The sequence below is a fragment of the Dreissena polymorpha genome, chromosome 12, assembly GCF_020536995.1.
Source record: "Dreissena polymorpha isolate Duluth1 chromosome 12, UMN_Dpol_1.0, whole genome shotgun sequence".
NCBI classification, from domain to species: Eukaryota; Metazoa; Mollusca; class Bivalvia; order Myida; family Dreissenidae; genus Dreissena; species Dreissena polymorpha.
The window spans coordinates 38535794-38559458 of NC_068366.1; the positions used below are offsets into that span (position 1 = coordinate 38535794).

The 23665-nt window shown below is 35.9% G+C and overlaps 1 protein-coding gene across 4 annotated transcripts in view; it reads left to right on the plus strand.

Moving 5' to 3' along the window:
* LOC127852902 (prickle planar cell polarity protein 3-like) overlaps positions 1-23665 on the plus strand; it is a 209019-nt gene that overhangs the window by 136570 nt on the left and 48784 nt on the right. For all 4 annotated transcript variants that reach the window (XM_052386937.1, XM_052386938.1, XM_052386940.1 and 1 more), the window contains 3 exons: positions 538-653; positions 3242-3359; positions 6607-6822. In XM_052386937.1, the coding sequence (XP_052242897.1) occupies positions 538-653; positions 3242-3359; positions 6607-6822 (450 nt within the window). The remainder of the gene's footprint in view (positions 1-537; positions 654-3241; positions 3360-6606; positions 6823-23665) is intronic.

Below are 23665 nucleotides of genomic sequence, written 5' to 3' on the forward strand. Positions count from 1 at the left end.
GAAGAATTATGCTTTAAATGTAAACGTTCGTAATGTTTGTCTGTGATATAAAATAACTGTATTACAAGATGCAAGTGCTAAAATGTGCAGTATAAGAAATAGTAGAGACCGTCTAAACTGGATTTTTTCCTAAGAAGAGTCTTCCTTTAAACACAACATACCAATAAAGCGTAAAGTATTGTTCCTGATTGTTGTTCTTCATATGGGACAACACTTTATGCAAATGCATTAGACCCCGTTTTCCAAGATTAAGGCTTATTTGAGCCTTGTTCTGAGACAACTGGGCATAATGCATGTGCGTAAAGTGTCATCCCAGATTAGCCTGTGCAGTCCGCACAGGCTATTCAGGGACGACACTTTCCGCCTAAACTTGATTTTCAGTAAGGGGGGGCTTCCTTGAAACTAAAAATACCATAAAAGCGGAAAGTGTCGTCCCTGATAAGCCTGTGCGGACTGCACAGGCTAATCTGGGATGACACTTAACGCACATCAATTAAGCCTTGTATTCGCAGAACGCGGCTCATTTTCCTCTTCCAGATTGAAGAGTACATGGAACAGCTTCCAAACCACAAAGTCCCGAAACTGAACTCGCCCGGGGAGAAGTACAGGGACATACAGTTAATATACCAGCTGCCCAAACAGGACCTCTCCAGGTCTGAATACTTTGCTTTAACCCTTTGCATGATGGGAAATTTGTCGTCTGCTAAAATGTCGTCTGCTGAATTTCTAAAATTAGCATTTTCTTTGATTTTTTTCAAAGAATACTATAAGAATAGCAAACAGTTTGGATCCTCATGAGACGCCATGTTCTGTGGCGTCTCATCTGGATCCAAACTGTTTGCAAAGGCCTTCAAAATTAGGTTTACAGCACTGAAAGAGTTAACATAGTTGTTCAGTTGATTTGGTTTAACCATAATAATTGAATAATGATTTTTGTTCAGTGGCAAGCAAAATTTTGCTCAAAGCATCATTAGAAACCCTGATGTATGTTTATGAATACATTTGAATACAATGTTCTCTGTAAAGCCATCATTATGTTGCTTTAAGAAGTATTGCCTAATAGCAAGGATTGAACTCACAATCCTGGCATTTACACATTTTACAGTGCGTTTTTTCACCATTTTTGGAATGGGGCTGGGTTCCTTTGAATTGTAAAAATTTGAGGTGTTTTGAATAAAATTGGGAGATTAGTGTTTAGCTGTTTTGCTAAAAAATGCTTCAAATTGAGAATAGAAGTATTTATAGTATTATTTTTACTAAGGTGGAACTTTTATGGCTGGATGGGAGATGAACAAAATGTTGAAATCTAAAAAAAAAAAAATTTTTTTTTTTTGGAAACCTTCAATTGGGAATTTTTAGGTCTCATTTGGGAAAAATACATTCTTTTTATGCCCCCCTTCGAAGAAGAGGGGGTATATTGCTTTGCTCATGTCGGTCGGTCGGTCGGTCTGTCCACCAGGAGGTTTCCGGATGATAACTCAAGAACGCTTGGGGCTAGGATCATGAAACTTCATAGGTACATTGATCATGACTCGCAGATGACCCCTATTGATTTTGAGGTCACTAGGTCAAAGGTCAAGGTCACAGGTGAAGGTCACAGTTACTGGAAATAGGCATTTTAAGGATTTAGCATGGTTCAAACAAGGGAAACAACTACGTTTATGCATGTTCTTATTATTACAGCATTTGCCTCCCTTTAATTCATTTAAAATCTCATTTTACAGCAGAGATTCCAAATCTGACCTGTAAATGAGCCCCATATTTACTGCCAGTGCTAGGTTACCTTTTCCCATTTAATCATTCTTAAGTATTGGTATTGTAATGCTGCTGCTACTGCTACTGCTACTGCTACTACCTACTGCTACTACCTACTGCTACTGCTACTGCTACTACTACTACTACTACTACTACTACTACTACTACTACTACTACTACTACTGCTTCTACTACTACTACTACTACTACTACTACTACTACTACTACTTCTACTACTACTACTACTACTACTACTACTACTACTACTACTACTACTACTATACTACTACTACTATTACTACTACTACTACTACTACTTCTCCACCACCACCACCACCACCACCACCACCACCACCACCACCACCACCACCACCACCACCACCACCACCACCACCACCTCCACAACCACCACCACCACCACCACCACCACCACCACCACCACCACCACCACCACCACCACCACCACCACCACCACCACCAAAAACGTATTCACACAATGGCTGCTACTACAACTTCTAGCCCATATAGGGGGGCATGCATGTTTTACAAACAGCCCTTGTTTCCATTGGGAATGGGGCCGAATACCGGACCCGATTAAAAAAAAAATCCCTGTTTTGTGACACTACCACCTTGCTGTAAAGGGTATGACTGATAGTGGTAAGAACAGATGATGTGTTGTGATTAGGTATATACCTTTATTATCATGTATGAAACTTGTATAGAACAACATTAATTGATTTGACGTTCCCATTAAGTCATTTGTAAAACAGCTGAAAAATGTCAGTTATGTATTTGCATCAATTCAAGTTTCATTTAAATTAGTGATCAAAATTTGCAGTGTCACCAAAGACGGAATTTATTACTTACTTACTTCTTTTACTGTATTACTTTATTTCTTACTTTATTACTTATTTTATTACTTGAGAATTAGGTGGTCATGCTGTAGTAGATAAAGATAAAGTGTTCGTCTAGTGATTGGGAGGTCACTGGTTCAAACCCCACTGGTAGCATTCATTTGACCTCCCCCAAAGACACAAAGTACTGGTTCTAGTCCCAGGAAACAGAATCAATAGCATTTCAATAAGCCTCAGGCTTTAGATGCAATTGTGCTAAAATAAAGAGGTTTAAACTAGAATAATAAAATGTTACAAGCAAGCATATTATCAAGCCAATACTCTTAGGGCACCCAGTCCATAATGTACCATTGCATTTCTGTCACTATATGAGTCGCGTTCTGAGAAAATTTGGCATAATGCATGTGCGTAAAGTGTCATCCGAGATTAGCCTGTGCAGTCCGCACAGGCTAATCAAGGAGGACACTTTCCGCCTAAACTGGATTTTTGCTAAGAAGAGACTTCATTTAAACGAAAAATGTCATAAAAGCGGAAAGTGTCGTCCCTGATTAGCCTGCATGTGCAGACGACACTTTACGCACATGCATTATGCCCAGTTTTCTCAGAACGAGACTCATATGTAATGTTTTCAGCGAGTACTGCAAGTCACTTGAGACTTCCATGGAGATGAAGGAGTTTAAAGTGTTCAGAGAGCTACGAGACAGCATCGCCATGGACATGGGGGTCGTGAAACCTGCTCAAAACAACACAGTAAGTATTGCCACAGACCTGCGTGTTATAAAACCTGCTCATAACAACACAGTAAGTATTGCCACAGACTAGTGTGTAATAAAACCTGCTGAATACAACACGGTTAGTATTGACAAAGATCTGTTTTTAGCTCACCTGAGCACAACGTACTCATGGTGAGTTTTTGTGAACGCCTTTTGTCCGCCATGCGTCGTGCGCCATCATTTGCCTTGTGAACACTCCAGAGGCCACATTTATTGTCCGATCTTCATGAAATTTGGTCAGAAGAATGGTCTCAATGATATCGTGGATGAGTTCAAAAATGGTTACGTTTGCTTAAAAAACATGGCTGCCAGGAGGCGGGGCATTTTTCCTTATATTGCTATATATGGCTATAGTAAAATCTTGTGAACACTCTAGAGGCCACATTTATTGTTTGATCTTCATAAAACTTGGTCAGAAGATTCATTCCAATAATATCTTGGACGAGTTCGAAAATGATGCCGGTTGGTTGAAAAACATGGCCGCCAAGGGGCGGGGCATTTTATCATACCTCCGCATTGATATCTGCCTGATATAACGTTGCCTGATTTTTTTTTTATATCATGGTCAACAGGAAGTTCTTATATCAGTCATGTGGGGAGGATGGTCATATTACTCGGAATTAACTATAAAGTAATCATTTTAAGTAAAATGGAATCAGATTTAACAAGACAAACAATTTAATACCAAGATGTAATATATTTTTAACACAAAATGCAACACAAACAGCAAAAAACATTTTTTTACAAATATTAAGCGCACGTGCTCATGACGTCATTATTAACACGTCAAACGACAAAAGTCATATTATTTCCCGCTAAAACTGCAGCTTTTTAGCGTTTTTTTTTATATTATTTCTTTAAAATCGGGGACGTAGAAGTATGATAAACAGAAAAACAGGTTACTGCCTGATCTTTTTTTAATATATATCAGGCTCTGCACGAATAAAATAATGGCTTGGCAAGCCTCGCCGTTATGTTATTCTAAGCCTTGCCTGGTATATTACAAAAAGATCAGGCAGTAACCTGTTATTCTCTATTTTCCTTATATGGCTATCGTAAAACCTTGTTAACACTCTAGAGGCCACATTTATTTTCCGATCTTCATGAAATGTGGTCAGAAGATTGGTCTCAATGATATCTTGGATGAGTTCGAAAACGGTTACGTTTGCTTGAAAAACATGGCTGCCAAGGGGCGGGGCATTTTTCCTTATATGGTTATAGTAAAATCTTGTGAACACTCTAGAGGCCACATTTATTGTTTGATCTTCATAAAACTTGGTCAGAAGATTCATTCCAATAATATCTTGGACAAGTTCGAAAATGATGCCAGTTGGTTGAAAAACATGGCCGCCAGGGGGCGGGGCATTTTTCCTTAAATGGCTTTAGTAAAACGTTGTTAACACTCTAGAGGCCACATTTATTTTCCGATCTTCATGAAACTTGGTCAGAAGATTTGTCCCAATGATATCTTAAATGAGTTTGAAAATCGTAACCTTTGCTTGAAAAACATGGCTGCCAAAAGGCAGGGCATTTTTCCTTATATGGCTATATATGGCTATAGTAAAATCTTGTTAACACTCTAGAGGCCACATTTATTGTCCAATCTTCATGAAACTTGGTCAGAAGATTCATCCTAATAATATCTTGGACGAGTTTGAAAATGATGCTGGTTGGTTGAAAAACATGGCCACCAGGGGGCGGGGCATTTTTCCTTATATGGCTATAGTAAAACCTTGTTAACACTCTAGAGGCCACATTTATTTTCAGATCTTCATGAAACTTGGTCAGAAGATTTGTCCTGATAATATCTTGGATGAGTTCAAAAATGATGCCGGTTGGTTGAAAAACATGGCTGCCAGGGTGCGGGGCAGTTTTCCTTATATGGCTATAGTAAAACCTTAATTGTTAACACTCTAGAGGCCACATTTATTTTCCGATCTTCATGAAACTTGGTCAGAAGATTTGTCCCGATAATATCTTGGATGAGTTCAAAAATGATGCCGGTTGGTTGAAAAACATGGCTGCCAGGGTGCGGGGCAGTTTTCCTTATATGGCTATAGTAAAACCTTAATTGTTAACACTCTAGAGGCCACATTTATTTTCCGATCTTCATGAAACTTGGTCAGAAGATTTGTCCCAATAATATCTTGTTTTCTCAGGTGAGCGACTTTGGGCCTTTCAGGCCCTCTTGTTCATAAAATCTGCTCAAAACAACACTGTAAGTATTGTCACAGACTAGTGTGTAATAAAACCTGCTCAAAACAACACAGTAAGTATTGCCACAGAGCTGCGTGTTATAAAACCTGCTCATAACAACACAGTAAGTATTGCCACAGACTAGTATGTAATAAAACCTGCTCAATACAACACAGTTAGTATTGACAAAGATCTGTTTTTCATAAAATCTGCTCAAAACAACACTAAGTATGGCCACAGACTAGTGTGTAATAAAACCTGCTCAAAACAACATAGTAAGTATTGCATTGAACTCACTGTAAAGAAACTGACTGTGAATGAAAAGAGAAGAACAAAATGTCCTCAGTCAGTATCAATTGTGCTAAATCAGACAAAACTGCCCACACATGCTTTTACCATGCCTTACAGGAATTCATGTGATATGAAAATTGTTTACAAAAATATAAAATGTTTACAATCTCTTAATAAAAGAATGTAAGAAGAAGAACATAGAATTGGTTTCTGCAGGGCCTTTGGCTTAATTACATGGAAATGTTCTATTTACATTTCCTGAGTAGAACTAATGCAGTTGTACTTTGATGTGAAAATGATTACAAATGACTGAAACAGTGAAAGGTTATCACAGTAAACATTAGCACAACAGATTGGATGCATAAAAACATCGTCAAGAAAATCAATTTGTTTGTCAAGGTGTTTTGCTCTGAATGCATGTAATGTTCGTTTTTCAGCAATAAGACATCCTACAACCTTTCAAAGCAATTAAATCGACAAATCAATAGCAGACATGAACACAATTATTTTCAGAAATAACAGTTATTCCAGTGGTTGAGTTGAGATTCTTGTAAAAGCAGGGATCATTAATGAAAACGTTTACAAAAGACCAAGTCATGCAGACAGCCATTTCAGTGCTGTCTAACACAAGACATCTCTAAATTGAATTTTTTCAAGGAAGCATTGAACCAACTATTGAAAGTTAGCAAATTTTGATGCGTGTATTACATAAGTCGATTTGAAAACCATACTTTCAGAGTTGCAGCAACTGCAGTGGTGAGATCGAAGGCGGGGAGCTAGTGGTTGTCGCCACAAAGCTCAGCACGGACGTCTGCTACCACCCGGCATGTTTCGTGTGCTGCACGTGCGAGGAGCTACTGGTCGACCTCACGTATTGCCAGCACTCGCGCAGGCTATACTGCGAGAGGCACTACGCCGAGCTGATACGCCCGCGTTGTCCCGCCTGTGATGAGGTCAGTGGAGCGTGACATTTTGATATTTCTGTTTGTCTGTTTGTTTGTTCAGATAACAAAAAGTTTCAAGTTATGTTCCTGTGACGAGGTAGGTTGAGCCTTAAATGCGTACATTTATGTTTGTTTATTCAGATTTTTTCCTTTTTTTATCCTCCGCCAAAGGCGGAGGGATAGAGAATTGATATTGTCCGTCCGTCTGTCACAAACTTTTCAGGGCTATATCTCAGGAATTATATAAGATATCAACATGAAACTTCATGGGTTTACAAGCATCAATAAAGATAAGTGTCATGCACAAGGAACCATAACCCAATACATTTTAAATTGAGAGTTATTGCCCTATGTTTTTTGTATGTTGTAACATTTCAGGGCTTTATCTCAGATATGATACAAGATTTCAACATGAAACTTCAGGGGTGTGTAGACATCAATGAGAAGAAGTGCCATGAACAAGAACCATAACCCTACAAGTTCTTAAATAAGAGTTATAGCCCTTTGTTGTTTCTATGCGCCCGGTAAGGTGGCATATAGCAGTTGAATTGTCTGTCAGTCCGTCCGTCTGTCCGAAAACTTTAACATTGGCCATAACTTTTGCAATATTGAAGATAGCAACTTGATATTTGGCATGCATGTGTATCTCATAAAGCTGCACATTTTGAGTCGTGAAAGGTCAAGGTTAAGGTCATCCTTCAAGGTCAAAAGTAAAAAAATACAATCTAAGGGAAGTAATAAGCTTTGAAAGGGAGATAATTTCTAAACCTGCCAAATGATATATTGAAATTTTATTTCAAAGCGGCGCAATAGGGGGCAAAGGGCATTGTGTTTCTGACAAACACATCTCTTGTTGTATGATGTAATTTTTTTCAAGACTATATCACAGAAATACAATTTTTCATCATAGAAATTCATGGGTGTGTAGAGATCAATGAGAAGAAGTACCATGCACAAGACCTTACAATTTTATACATATTTATTGTTTTTGTGTGATGTATCTTTTCAGGGCTATATATCAGACATGATACAAGATTTCAATATGAAAGATCATGGGTGTTTATATATCAATTAGGAGAATTGCCATGGACAAGAACTATAACTTTTCACTTTCTTTAATCAGAGTTATTGCCCTTTCTTTTTGTATGATGTAACTTTTGATGGCTATATCTCAGATATGATATAAGATTTCATCTTGAAATTTTATGAGTATATAGATATCAATGACGAGAATTGCAATGCATAAACAAAAAGAATTACCCTAAACTTTTACCCTACACTATATTATTATCCCCCGCCATAGGCGGAGGGATATTGTTTTGGTGTTGTCCGTCCGTCTTTCCGTCTGTCCGTCCGGCACTTTTGTGTCCAGAGCCATATCTTAGAAGTGCTTTGGCGGATTTCATTGAAACTTGGTATGAGTATATATATTGATAAGAGGATGATGCAGGGTAAATGGCATTGTACACCGTCTGTTAATAAAGGAGTTATGGCCCTTTGTATCTTGAAAAAATGTTTTTTTGTGTCCAGAGCCATATCTTGGAAGTGCTTTGGTGGATTTCATTAAAACTTGGTATGAGTATATATATTGATAAGAGGATGATGCAGGGTAAATGACATTTTACACCATTGATTAATAACGGAGTTATGGCCCTTTGTATCTTGAAAAATGCTTTTTTTGTGTGTCCGGAGCCATATCTTGGCAGTGCTTTGACAGATTTCATTTAAACTTGGTATGAGTATATATATGGATAAGAGGATGATGCACGTTGGCATTGTCCATCTGTCCAGAAAACTTTTGTGTCCAGAAGTATATTGGTTGGGGATATCAATTTATCAAATTTGCTTGTTTTCTTTAGGATTATAATGTATATCAAGGGATTTGCACCCATCCATAAACACAATTTATTTGGCGCGTAAGATCAATAAATTTGCTTGATTTAATAGAATTATTTTGTTTTATGGAGGTCAGTTTAAATACTCACACTTCTCTTTAATGTTTAGTAGTAGTAATTATGCCAGTGAACTAGTGACGGCAACAAGAGCTCTACAAGAATCAGACATGTTTTGCAAATGACATAAATTTAAATAAGCCGTGCTCTGTGAAAAGGGGGTTTAATGCATGTGTGTACGACACTTTCTGCTTAAATTGGATTTGCTAGGAAGAGACTTTCTTTAAATGAAAAATATCATAAAAGCGGAAAGTGTCGTCCCTGATTAGCCTGTGCTGACTTTTTAATGCACATGTGATAAACCCCATTTTCACAGAGCATGGCCCAAATAATATGACCAAACTGGTAACCCTATGCATCTCATGTGGTAAATAATTGATCTGTTCATAAGTCTAGCTTTTACACAAAGCCGGTTTAAGCTTGACTACTATATATGAAATATATATAGTGGAGCAATCCTACTCACCCCTGCGTCGGCGTTGGCGTTGGCGTTAGCGTGCAAATGTTAAAGTTTGTGTACTACCCCAAATATTTCCAATGTTCCTTGACATATTGCTTTCATATTTAGCATACTTGTTTACCATCATGACCCCAACTTATAAACAAAAGCAGACAACTGTATCAAGCATTTTGACAGAATTATTGCCCCTTTTATACTTAGAATATGCATATTATTGAAAAATCTATGTTAAAGTTTGCGTACTACCCCAAATATTTCCTTTGTCCCTTGACATATTGCTTTCATATTTTGCATAGTTGTTTACCAACATGAACCCAACCTATAAACAAGAGCAGACAACTGTATCAAGCATTTTGACAGAATTATGGCCCCTTTTATACTTACATAATTGAACATTTTGCTTAAATTGCCATAACTTCTTTATTTATGATCAGATTCTATTAATACTTTGACAAAACAACCCTTACCTGATTACCACAATGGATTCCACCCAAACAATACCCCATGCCCCAATCCAGATTTTTTTGTTTTTCAGTTACAGTTACACTCTGAGATAAGAACTGTACAGTCAAAAACTTATAGCAGATATTTTTTACCAAAACAAACACTGGTTAGTCACACAAGTTACAGCATAATTTTTCTCTGCTTTCTGTTTTGGAAAGCATCACACAGCTCCTCCAATGTTTTGTCATTCAGATCTAGACCTTCAATGCAGATAAGCATCAGATGAGTAAGTTTGGTTTGTGTGAATGTGCTGCGAAATGGGGAGCACAGCAGGTTCATGGTGCTGAATCCTCGCTCAACCACAGCAGTGCATGTTGATATGATACACATCAGCTGGACATTAATAATCTAATAATCATAAGTCATAAGACACTTCTTTCAAAAAGTTTTTTTTTTTTATTTTTTTTTTTTTTTTAAATGTTGATTTTTTTTTTATATTTCGGTTTGGGATCGGGTCCGTTTGCTTTGGGAACGCCTCCGTTTTCCGGAGGCGCAAACAGTGCTGAAAAAGCCCTGATAAATGACCACACCCCACATTATATCCCCCTCTCAACCCCCCCCCCCCCCCCCCCCCCCCCCCAAATTTTTTTTTTTTTTTTCCTGTTTTCATTTTTGAAAGATCGTCTAATAAATGACCACACCCCACATTATACCCCTCTCTTACCCCCCCCCCTACCCCCCCCCCCCCCAAAAAAAAAATAAAATAAATTATTTTTCCTTTTTTTATTTTCGAAAAATCGTGTAATAAACTATTGTATACGAACAATTTCTCCTTGATGGCTTACATTATATATCAAGCACTGGAATAGTCGAGCGCGCTGTCCTCTGACAGCTCTTGTTTAATTTCCAAGAATGCTATTGGCAGGACAGTGAAAGCGAAATGTTCCAAATAAAGAATTGAATTAAAACATTTACATTATTATCACTTGTAACTTAACATGCATCCTTTTAAGTTGAGTCTCAATAGGTAATTGTTTGTGGCCATTTTTACGCTTTCTTCATTCATCTTAGTGACGATCTTTGCAATGTTAAAGCTTCTGTCGTCTCCAGTGAATTAAAGGGAGGCAACTATCATAATTGCTTATGTGGGTTTAAGAGGTTAGTTCCCTGGATAAGTGCTGTTTTATTTTTGAATGTATCTCTTAGTTAATTAAAAGATGGCAGTAAATGAGTATCAAAATAAAGATTGACAAATATTTGCAAAGGAATTTAACTGTGCTAAACCTTAACTATTTCACTTATTCTAAGTTTACCATCAAAACTGCAGGTCGGGCTACTATAACCTCGTGAAGAGGCCAGTAGGACCTGTAAATAAACTCTGAAATACACATACACACCATCAAAACCAAGAAAACAAAAAAATCCATCTTATTGTATGTTTGGTGTCTTATTGAAAACTCACTAAATATAGTGTTTATAGTATATTATTGATATTTCATACCTTCAGTTTAAAGATAGTTGAAGACACGCATAAATATTGAATAAATAGCTTCATGTAATGCCCCATGAGGGATCACTCTGTATTCTTATTTGCAAAGCAATGACAGTGGTTCTGTCCCTTTTCTTTTAGACAAAAATAAATAAATAAATTCATCAAACCACTCACATTTATTTACTGAACACTGACAGAGATTTTTCACTGTCAAGTTTTATTGTTTTCAAATACTGTGTATTTCTGTAGTGTGAATTTATGCTGCTTTTTCATTTCATAAGAAACTTAAAACTGATATTTGTCTTCTCAACCAAGAACTACAATGATTGTATGACGAGTAATGAACAATTCTTTTCAAACATATATGATTTACCTATTAAGTCAACTTGATTTAAAGGAACCTTTTCACGTTTTGGTAAATTGACAAAATTGAAAAAAAATGTTTTAGATTTGCAAATTTTCATTGTAGTTATCATATTTGCAAGGAAACAGTAATACTGAACATTTACCATGATCTAAAATATCTATTATATGCATCTTTTGACGAATTAAAATCCTGAAAATTATCAAGCGCTACAAACTGGAAGCGATTAATAATTTGGAGAGTTCTGTTGTCATCGTAATATTTTGTGACATGATAAGGATTGCGTATAATAATATAAAATACACCTAATAGTAAATGAGCTCAAAGCATTTAATGACAAACTTCAAAACATGCACAAATCTGTGAATAGGTCCGTTTAACAAAACAATAACAACAGCTATAACATAGTATAATCACCGACTTTAAACAAATGCTTTTGGTAATAATGGATCTAACAAGTATTATTGAATCTTACAAATCCATTATTTTTTCCATAATTTCTTGAATCGAAGCTTCCCCAACACCCCTAGGGGTGTTCATCATCAGAAAACTTCTCAGCTCTGTGGAAATTAATTCTATAAAAAATGTTGCCCAATAAATCAGATAAGGAGTAATGGCAAATGAATTACAAAAGATAGCAACTGTGTATAGGTAATCCAGCAATCTGTGTTAGTAACAAAGCAATTTGTTGGGTGATCTCTGCATTACTATTGCTGCAAGTTTGCTGTACCTGACATTCCACAAGAAAATGTAAGACATAAGTGTACATTTTACTTACAGGGTGAATTTACTATTTAAATGTGAATGGAATTTTCCTCAAGGTCCGACTTAATGAAAATTAAAATAAGTTTTTTATGCCCCTGGATGGAATGATGTTTTTAGCCTGTCTGTCTTATATTTGTCTGTCTCTCTGTTGTTCTGTCCCAAAACTTTAACCTTGGTCATAACTTTTGCAATATTGAAAATAGCAACTTGATATTTGGCATGCATGTGTATCTCATGGAGCTGCACATTTTGAGTGGTGAAAGGTCCAGTCATCCTTCAAGGTCAAAGGTCAAATTAATGGCTTCAAAGCAGCGCACTAGGGGGCATTGTGAAATACAGCTCTTGTTTTTTGTTGTGTTTTTAGAAATAAGGGAATTTTGAGATATTGTAAGATATAAACATTTTATTTTCAACATAATAAGTTTTTAAGATAAAGTTGTTCAAATACCTTGTATTTTTCCATTTTTGAAATTAAGATAATTGCATGTATTTAATAATTTGACATGGGTAAACATGACATTTGGAAAGAAGAACACTTATATGGTTTTGTGTCATGACTATGGTTTTATTTGATGCAAATGTACTGAAATTGAGCGAAAAGTAAAATAACATGATGGGGATGAAAATATATGGTGTTTATGTCATTGTCATCCTTGCACGATCAAAGATAGTCTGCAGGCTCTTCATATGTTGGCCCATCAAAAATATAACAATTACATGAGCTTTATTTACTTGTACAGTTTTGATTGCAGTTTATGCAGTCTCTCTTTCTGTTGGAATAGCCAAATCATTGAGTTGAGGCGTGAGAAATATGAACCCTTTTGTGCAAAATTGGGTCTTGTGCAATATGCCGCCAGAATAGCTCTATACCAGCCTAGGCAATTGCACAGTCTGGTCAGTCACTAACTGTCTGCTATAAAGTAACCCAAAGTTTTGTGGTCTCGTTAGCGGAGAGGTTAGTTCCTTACCAGTCTGCTTGGATGCCCCAGGCTCGACTGGAGCTATGTTGGTATAAGACCCTTTTTTGCATGATGCAGGTGATATGTTTTTAAAGGATCTTGACCCATGATCTCCTTCACTCCCTTGACCCATGATTTCCTTTACTCTCTTGACCCATGATCCCCTTTACTCCCTTGACCCATGATTTCCTTTACTCTCTTGACCCATGATCTCATTCACTCTCTTGACCCATGATCTCTTTAACTCTCTTGACCCATGATCTCCTTTACTCTCTTGACCCATGATCTCATTTACTGTCTTGACCCATGATCTCCTTTACTTTCTCAACCCATGATCTCCTTTACCCTCTTGATCCATGATCTCTTTTACTCTCTTGACCCAAGATCTCCTGTACTCTATTGACCCATGATTTCCTTTACTCTCTTGACCCATGATCTCTTTTACTCTCTTGACCCATGATCTCCTTTACTGTCTTGACCCATGATCTCCTTTACTCTCTTGACCCATGATCTATTTTACTCTCTTGACCTATGATCTCCTTTACTCTATTGACCCATGATCTCTTTTACTCTCTTGACCCATGATCTCCTTCACTCTCTTGACCCATGCTCTCTTTTACTGGCTTGACCCATGATTTCCTTTACTGTCTTGACCCATGATCTCCTTTACTGTCTTGACCCATGATCTCCTTTACTCTCTTGACCCATGATCTCCTTTACTGTCTTGACCCATGATCTCCTTTACTGTCTTGACCCATGATCTCCTTTACTCTCTTGACACATGATCTCCTTTACTCTCTTGACCCATGATCTCCTTTACTCTCTTGACCCATGTTCTCCTTTACTCTCTTGACCCATGATCTCCTTTACTCTCTTGACCCATGATCTCCTTTATTCTCTCGACCCATGATCTCCTTTACTCTCTTGACCCATGATCTCCTTTACTCTCTTGACCCATGATCTCCTTTAATGTCATGACACATGATCTCCTTTACTCTCTTGACCCATGCTCTCTTTTACTGTCTTGGCCCATGATTTCCTTTATTTTTTTTACCCATGATCTCTTTTACTCTCTTTACCCATGATCTCCTTTACTCTCTTGACCCATGATTTCCTTTACTCTCTTGACCCATGATCTCCTTCACACTCTTGACCCACGATCTCCTGTACTCTCTTGACCCATGATATCCTTTACTCTCTTGACCCATGATCTCCTTTACTCTCTTGACCCATGATCTATTTTACTCTCTTGACCCATGATATCCTTTACTCTCTTGACCCATGATTTCCTTTACTGTCTTGACCCATGATCTCCTTTACTTTCTTGACCCATGACCTCCTTTACTTTCTTTACCCATGATCTCTTTTACTCTCTTGACCCATGATCTCTTTTACTCTCTTGACCCATTATCTCATTTGGACTTTGATATGTTGATACATGGTCTCTTGAGCCATTTTGTCCTGAAGCTCCCTTTCTTTAACCTTGATGTCTTTGACCCTATTGTGTTGAACCATTATGGTTTTTTACAATTATTTGTTGAACATTAACTTTTGATCCATGATCTCTTGAACTATGAAATCGGGAACCATGATCTCTTGAGCTATGATATCTGGAGCCATTATCACTTGAACCATAATATCTTTAGCCATGATCTCTTTCACTATATTTTCTCTGGAATCTTGATTACCAGAACTATGATCTCTTGAACTATGATATCTGAAACCATGATCTTGTGATTCCAAAGACAGCGTTTGACTAGACTTTCTACAGTCTAGTGGTTATTATGTATGTTGAAGTTATGGAACTGGCTTTTAATCTGGACAAATTCAATGTGATTAATGGAAACCTGTTTGTACCAGAGAAATGATAAGAATGCAATCATGTACCCTGCTGAGTCAGGGGAAAGGTAAAGTAATAAATTATCTTTTATCCTTTGATTCCACTACAGAGAGGCCTTCTGGCCAGGTTATTTATTGGTTTGTCTGAGGATTAAAGGCAACATTGGAGCTGCCAGATGCCTCTATTTTGAACAACTAGCCTCCTAAATGTTTGCCAACTGTATATGCATTAACTTCTCTGTTTATAGAAAAATACAAGTGGATTCTTTGCTGTGGTACATAGCCTTCACATAGATGGAATAGTTTTGTAACCAGTCAGTTGAAATGCTCGGTGTGCAGGTCTGATAAAGGTGTCAGCAGAGGGATGGGGGAAATCTCAGGCATTTAAAATGATGGCAGTTTAATTGACAGGTCTGTTCCCTAATGTTCAGTGGCTGTGACATTGTAATCAGTGAAATGCATAATCATTAATCCCTATAGAAACTCAGCTGAACAGTCTGTCAAACTTCCTGTCTTGCTTTCCCTGAATGCGAGATAGCATTTTGGTAAATTTAAGGCCCTCAATTTATGGTGTGTATTTTTGTGAAAGAAATTTGCGTTTATTGAGTCTCTTACATTAATGGTGAATTAGTCAGTACCTTGTACATGTATAGTGTAGCTTGTTCTGGGAAGTGTCATGTATTCATTATCTTGATAAAAGTCTAATAAAATTTCTTGGGAAAAAAAAATATTGCATCAACAAACATATTGCTTTATTTGTACTTTTAAGTTGAGAATTTCTCACAGTAGTAATGGATTTTTCATGAGGTTAACTTATTTTTGCTGTATATTTAATTGCTGATATGCTTGTGGTTTTGGTCCTTTTGTACCATACCTATCCCATAATCATTTTCTAGTCTCTATATGTAAGATACATCTTTTATGGATATTTAAATTCTCTTTTATCACTTGAAAGCATTTTATTAAATTATACTTATGCTCTTTCAATTTTATTTCAAATTATGTTTTCTTTCATTTCGTCTTCATAATATAATGGTTGTGGTAAAGGGATCTTTTCACGGTTTGGTAAATTGACAAAATTGAAAAAGTTGTTTCATATTTGCAAATTTTCGTTTTAGTTATGATATTTGTGAGGAAACAGTATTACTGAACATTTACCATAGTCCAATATAGTCATTATATGTATCTTTTGATGATTTAAAAACCTAAAAATTATAAAGCGTTGCAACGCAAAATGATTGAATAATTTGGAGAGTTCTGTTGTTGTCGTTTAAATTGACGAAACTACGAAGATTGCTTATATAAGGTATAAAATACTTCAACTGTGTATACCCAGCGGAATAGCCGAGAGGGCTTATGCGTTTTTACTTCAGACTAACTCCAGGACTCCGGGGGTCACTGGTTCGAGCCCTGGTACCGGCTACTTTTTTTTCCTTTTTTCATACATGCCATAAATTTTCAGACCAATTCCGGGACATTGAGCTCATATGCCGATTTTCCGGGACATGTATACATATAGCGATATATGTGCATCTTACAAATTGTTCTACATTGTAAATTGCTAAGTGCGAAAGCCTACAGTATGCGAAATACACTAGATCTATTAACGGCAAATTAAACATTACTACTTCCGTAACTAGATACAAGCCACGTGTTTTTCGTGCTAGAAAAGAGCACGAAATTGCTATTGTGTACATGTAACATCATCTGCAGGAAGAAAAACTAAATTAAAAGTATAATTTTCTGGGATACATTTATGGTGTCCGAAAAGTAAGAACGTCCGAAAATCTAGTGCAATAACGGCAAGTCGCAATGGTGCTTACAATTGCGAATGCAATTCAAATTCACTTATTACTTGTATTGTTATAATTACCGCGGGTTTAGAACAAGACAGAAATAAACCTAGTGAGGATGACAATTATATATGCTTTGTTTTTGTACTCAACTTCTATAGTCGGTTAAACATGCGAACATTACCCGCTTTTAATTGTTTACTCAACGATGTTGGACTTCAGATGTGTGAACAACTCCTTTGCCCTTACGCGGAGGGAAATTAGAACGGAGTATATTTAAGCCAATTAACAACCACATTAAACAATGCCGCCTTTTCGGTTTGACTGGGAACGTGAGACTATCGATATGATTACAGGACCCCTGTTAATTGATCGATTTTGACACGTAGCGTAGTCACCTATTCGGGTAGGCATTGCCATGGAGACGCTGCGAATTAGTGGGTACACAGATTCGAGGTGCAGTTAAGCCTAAGATAAGGTACATGTATATATGGATTTTGTAAAATCCGGGACATTTGACAGAATGCTTTGACTGCGGGACATGTTCTTCATTTCCGGGACAATCCCGGACAATCCGGGACGTATGGCATGTATGCTTTTTTAGATTTTATTCTTGATTTTTTGCTGGAGCTTTTAAGATCCAATGTTTACATTTATCAATATAAAGCATTTAATGACAAACTTAAAAATATGCCAAAATCTGTGAAAAGGCCCCTTTAAATTTGAAGATTTTTTATCAATGATTGCTTAAAGCAGTGAAAAAAGTAACTCTGAAATCTTAGTATAGATTATTAATTTATTATCAAAGCTTAAATTATTTTCTGATGACATTTTTTTTAAACATCTATAATAGACCTTTCTGATGGGTTGCTTTCGGTTGATGTATATTAAGCAATTGTGATGTGACAAAAATTGTGCATCATACTTCACTCAAAAAATGTTTTGATGGTGTTGCTTTTATAGTCTATACAACCTACTTCACACCTTTAATGCAATTTCAAGAGAGCAAATCAATCTAAACAAGAGTGCAAACTGATTACTTTTTTACAAACGTGCATTCTTGGTGAACCAGAAAAAGTATTTCTTACTCAAGTTTAGGTTGGGCGTTCTTTAATTTGTTGCTATATTTGTGGTTATAAGTAGTAATATAGGTGTGGAGGATGTCTGAGTCTCTTGTTCATTCAACCAAAATAAGTGTCTAATTAACCCATTTATGCCTAGTGGACTCTCCCATCCTTCTAAATTGGATCAATTTATTTCCAAAATTAGGGATGTCTAGTATATTTATTTCTATATTTAGAATTTTTCTTTCAGAAATTCTTTTAAGCAAACAGCGCAGACCCTGATGAGACGCCGCATGATGCAGCGTCTCATCTGGGTCTACGCTGTTTGTCATGGTTTTTTCTAGATGCTAGGCATATATGGGTTAATTGTTGTATAATGTGCAGAAACTTTGGATACAGCCTTTAAAACTGTGCATGCTTTCATTTGATTTGCATAAGAGGAATTTACATACATTTATGTAAGGCAGATTTATATTTCACCTACTTGAAATTGTTGAATCATTTTTCATAAAGAAATGGTTGTTGTTGAAAATCTAAAATTAAGTTTCATGCAATAAACTGCTATATGTGATGGTAAATGCATATGGGAGATCTCTGATGTTGTCACTTAAATAAATATTGGCAATACTATTATGTGCTTTATCTTTATGTTCGCTTTGATTTTGCATATGAAATCACATTTTGACATTGGTTTTAATGGACTGTGTTTGTGTATGGGATAAATTGGGTTTAATTAAAAGTTAATTTTATCCACATTATACATTTATAAAGGGGTTATTTTCTGGACTTATATTTTCTTTTATGCACTTTACATAAAACATACAAAAATAGTTTTAAAAAAGTGTTCCATGTATTTAATTCTGTATGATAATCACAGATAGTTTATAGGTTAGGTCGATGATAAACAGTGTAAAACTTTGGTAGAGGGAAGTGTCAAAGATTAAAAGTAGGTGTGCTTCAAAATTAAATGTTAACAGTGTGTGTGCCTAAGTAGTTCTAATGGCACATCTATAGTTCATTTTAATTTGGAATTCTTCAAGTGTCTTTTTTGAAAACTTGAATTACAGGTTTTGAAATCCTGGGTCTTTAGCTGTTGCCTGCACCTGCGTATGTGGATGAACATGTGTATCTTGTTTTAGACTGGACTGATACAAATCTTGCTCTTTGAGAACAATTATAATATATTATTGTAATATTGATCTAAGTAATTTTTTCTCTATTGGACAGATACCACAATTTACGTTACTAAGCAGTATTATATGTAGCATTCTGTGATTCTTATAGATTGCACTGTGTGAGGACTTAAACAGTGTGACTAGTAAATATCTTTCTAAATAGAGAGAACCAAGGATTAAAAGCTGATATTCATTATGATGATGGAGCCAGAAACAGTGAGTGTTTTCTTTGTAATGTTATGTGGTAATCAATTTTCATTTAAAAGGGATTCTTGCCTGTGCTTTATGGTTTTTAGGCCACGACTTTTATATTTCTTGGTTTACAAAACCGCCGACCCTAATTTTTGGAAAATGGGAAAAAAAATAAAATCGGAAAATCGTCTTTTTTTTAAATATTTTATTCCCGACCGCACTGCAAAACGAGCGAAACGAGAAAAAAAACGATCCGGTTTGAGTACGGTTGCGAATAAAATCAAGTAAGTACAATCAATGATTGGTTCACATATATTGCAGAGATCGGGATATTTTTCAATGTGACACATTATGTACCAGTCCTTTTATGGGTACTTCTCAAAATTTATTTCGGGTAAAAATTACAGACAATAAGAAAATCAGCGTCAGTAAAATGTCGACCCCATCAAAATTTATTTCCGAGTCTGTGACGCAACTATATTGTTTAACATGTTAATTATATTAAACAAACCCGATATTATAGTAGATAAAAAAGCATTTGATAATTTGTATAAATAATCCAATAAAACACTGCCATTATTTACGATATATGTGTTTAGGAATTTTGTAAAAACGTCCGCCATAGTTTATAGGAACTGTACAGAAAGTTTGGAAATCAGAACAAATCAGTATATCTCGGAAAATCATTGATAATTGTATTTGTCGTTTCAATGCTTAGGGCCGAGTAATTTCGGCAAATCGGAACTCAACTTGCGTAAAACACTAGCGCAATTAACCGTTAAACTCCGCCTCCGTTCTCTGCATAAGATTAGAAGGCGGAGCTATGCACGTGCTTTTATTAAATTGGAGGATTGCAATTGAGTAACAAACACACGATTGGTTCGGCATGTTGATTGCTAGACAAATTTTTTCGGCGCGAAATTTGTCGCTTTATTGCTTCCGACAGAAAGCGGCTTTCCTTTGATGTCGTCAAACTGTCAATTCACACAGACTGCACATTTTCGGAAGACTTTAACTGACTCCTTGTTTACAATTCCAGTAAAAAAAAACACTTGCTAACATTAAACTTTGGATTTAATTATCAAAATAAAGCAAAAGCGAAGTTGACAAATATGATTAAATTAATTCGCGTCAGTTCAAATAAGACGTTTTGCGTTGTAAATCAACGAGTTTTCATGACAACAACAACTTTGACAAACATTACCGCGACGACGCATGGATCGATCTTCCTCGATTTTTTTTCATGTACGATCTCAAGTCGAGTAAGAGCAAACACATACCGGGTAATTTGTTTATGAGTAGTTTATCTTATATAAGATTCATGCAACGGGCATCGCATTGCGTAATGGTGCGCATCGAATTATGGAAATGAAGCGCAGTTTTTCGTTTTAATGGGAGAAGAACGCATGTCATGTAATGGAGTGTTTAAAATTGCCTGATGTTACAAAAGGTGCTTTTAGGACTCATTTCATTTGAAGATATAGATGTGTTTCATTGCATAATTTGATTTTTTGTCTCTGTGTTAAGGTTATAAAAGATATGTTGTCTTTGTTCTGATGTAATTAGTATTAACTTTTTTTTCCGATGTTTTTTTTTTTTTTTTTTTTTTTCGACCGCCCGATGGACCATTTTCAAAATAATTTTTGTAAACCAATAAAAAAAAAAGTCGTGGCCTTATGGTTTTATGATGATAGTGCCACAATTAATTAACCCTTTACCACTTAGATACGTATTTATTTAATTTGACGCATTTGAAGTCCCTAAGAAAGTAAGATTTTATTAAATACCTTTTTTACTAAATTTAAGTTTTAAAGGTTTCATTTTCAACCCATAGATACTGATGAGCACCAAACAGCATAAAACCTGAACAGACTGCGAGGGTTAAGAATTTATTTATTGGTTTATACAAAGGAAAAAAGGGTTCTGTATGTCTGTCCATCTTTCAGAGGACCCAAATTTGTCTTGAAGCTTTTTACTACACTATTCAACATACAACATTCAAACCTAAAGGTATTATTTCTCATGAAACGAAGTTGTCTATGTGCGATTTTGATCATCCTATAATTTTTAAAGTTTCAAAATGTATGCACCTTTTGTATCTAAAATATTAAATAACATTATTCCCTTTGATAACCATGTATTTAAATTTTGTCCTGAGCATAATAATCTAAAAAACTTATAGTTGTGTCATCGTGAGACTTAATAGGAAGGTAGATCAAATTGGTGGTAAGTGCAATGCACAAGAACCGTAACTTTTGTTCCCATATTTTTACTGTGTTTGCCCTTTGTTAATTGGGTGTACTTCAATTTTGTCTCACTAAGTGAAATATAAACTTGAAAGTCGATTAAACTTCATAGTTAGTTAGGCTCGACTGGTCATTGTCGGCTCAGGTACTTCTTAAATGTACCCGGGTACTCTTTAAGTATACTTTAATATACCCCGGGTATGGTCAATATACTGAAACGTAATGTCACAGGCCAATCAGGGATGACACTTTCCCCTTATATCATATTTCTGTTTAAAGAAGTTTTTTCATAGCAAATATCCGGAAAGTGTCTTCCTTGATTAAGTCTGTGCAGACATATGTAGGATGCTTGCATTGTAGGGAAACTATTTCTTAAACTGAACTGCCAATCCCCTCTGCCATAGGCATAGATAACATAACGATGTAAAAAACAAAAGTACAGAATATTAATGGTGCTTTTGCTAAAAATAATTACCACAAAATTTGTACATGTTTTTATACAGAATTTGTGCTAACAAATAAAAATCTGTAAATTTATATAATTCAATTTTTTGGGGAATCAAAATGAGATGTACTTTAAACCTGAACTGTTTGTTTAATAGATGCAGCTATGCATGGTTTGGTATGACAATTATGTGGGCTGACAATCTATTATGTTGACACTGTCAGGGTTGGTTTAAGTAATTATTAGACAGCCCGATACAAGGACTTTTTCACTTCTGAATGTTCTTTATTACCAAGCTGGGAGTGATAATACACTGTGTCAGTTAGTGGTACAGGGAAGAGCGTCTCTGCTGTATTATATACTGTTTTTTAACCCATTTATGCCTTGTGGACTCTCCCAAAATATTCTAAATTGGATCAATTTATTTCCAAAATTAGGGATGTCTAGTAGATTTATTTCTATATTTAGAATATTTTTTACAGAAATTCCTTAAGCAAACAGCGCAGACCCTGATGAGACGCCGCATCATGCAGCGTCTCATCTGGGTTTACGCTGTTTGCCAAGGCCTTTTTTCTAGACGCTAGGCATAAATTGGTTAATTGAGATTTGTGCATTATACAGCTGAATCTTCCTAACAAATCTATAAGATACATTTGAGCCGCGCTCTGTGAAAATAGGGTTTAATGCATGTGCATAAAGTGTCGTCCCAGATTAGCTTGTGCAGTCTGCATAGGCTAATCAGGGATGACACTTTCCTCACAAACTTGATTATTGCTAAGAAGAGACTTTCTTTAAGCCTTTTTAGCTTGTGTGGACTGCACAGGCTAATCTGGGACGACACTTGCATTAAACCCCCTTTTCACAGAGCACGGCCCATTTATATAGTTTCAGACCTGGCTAATTGTTAATTTATTATATGTTAAAGAGTTGTCAAGAAAGCAGAGGACTGGTGTAGGTTGATTGTAATTTCCTTGAGTCATATATGTAGTTACAGTTAGAAATATTTCTTTTATAAATACGTCAGCATCAGTATTGTATATTTTGATGTGTTTTTTTCAGTTGTTGGTCCTCTTTTTGAAAAAAAAGTCATTATATGTATATTGTTTGAGTCCAACTAAATACTTTGTTTTGAGAGGCCATGGAAAATTAAAATGGTACATTGAAAACTTAGTACTATAAATGTTGATTTTTTTCCCCAATTTTAATGCAACAAAAGAAATGAATTGAATTTATCTGTTTCCGAAAATGCCTTGCAGATATATTTCCTTTCAACTGTTAAGTTTCCTGTATTAGGACAAAAGTCAGTATGAAAGAATTGCTTTGTAAATTATATTGTATGAAAATGATGCTTCCATATTATAAACGTAAAATACCACATTTAAGAATTGGTTCTTCTTAATTGAGATTTTTTTTAGAAAATTGCTTCCTGTACATAATATAAAGTATAGAAGAACTTCTTCCCTTGTATAAGGTCTGTCCATACTAAAAGTATTGTATATTTGATTCACGTATCTCAGAAACACTGTTTTAAATTTGATTCCCATAAGAAACATTATTTCATGGTAGCAGGGTAGCCATCCTTACTAAAGATACAGTATTTTAGAGTTGGTTGTCTTAGTAAAGATTAAGTATTTGAGAGTTGGTAGACTTAATAAATATAGG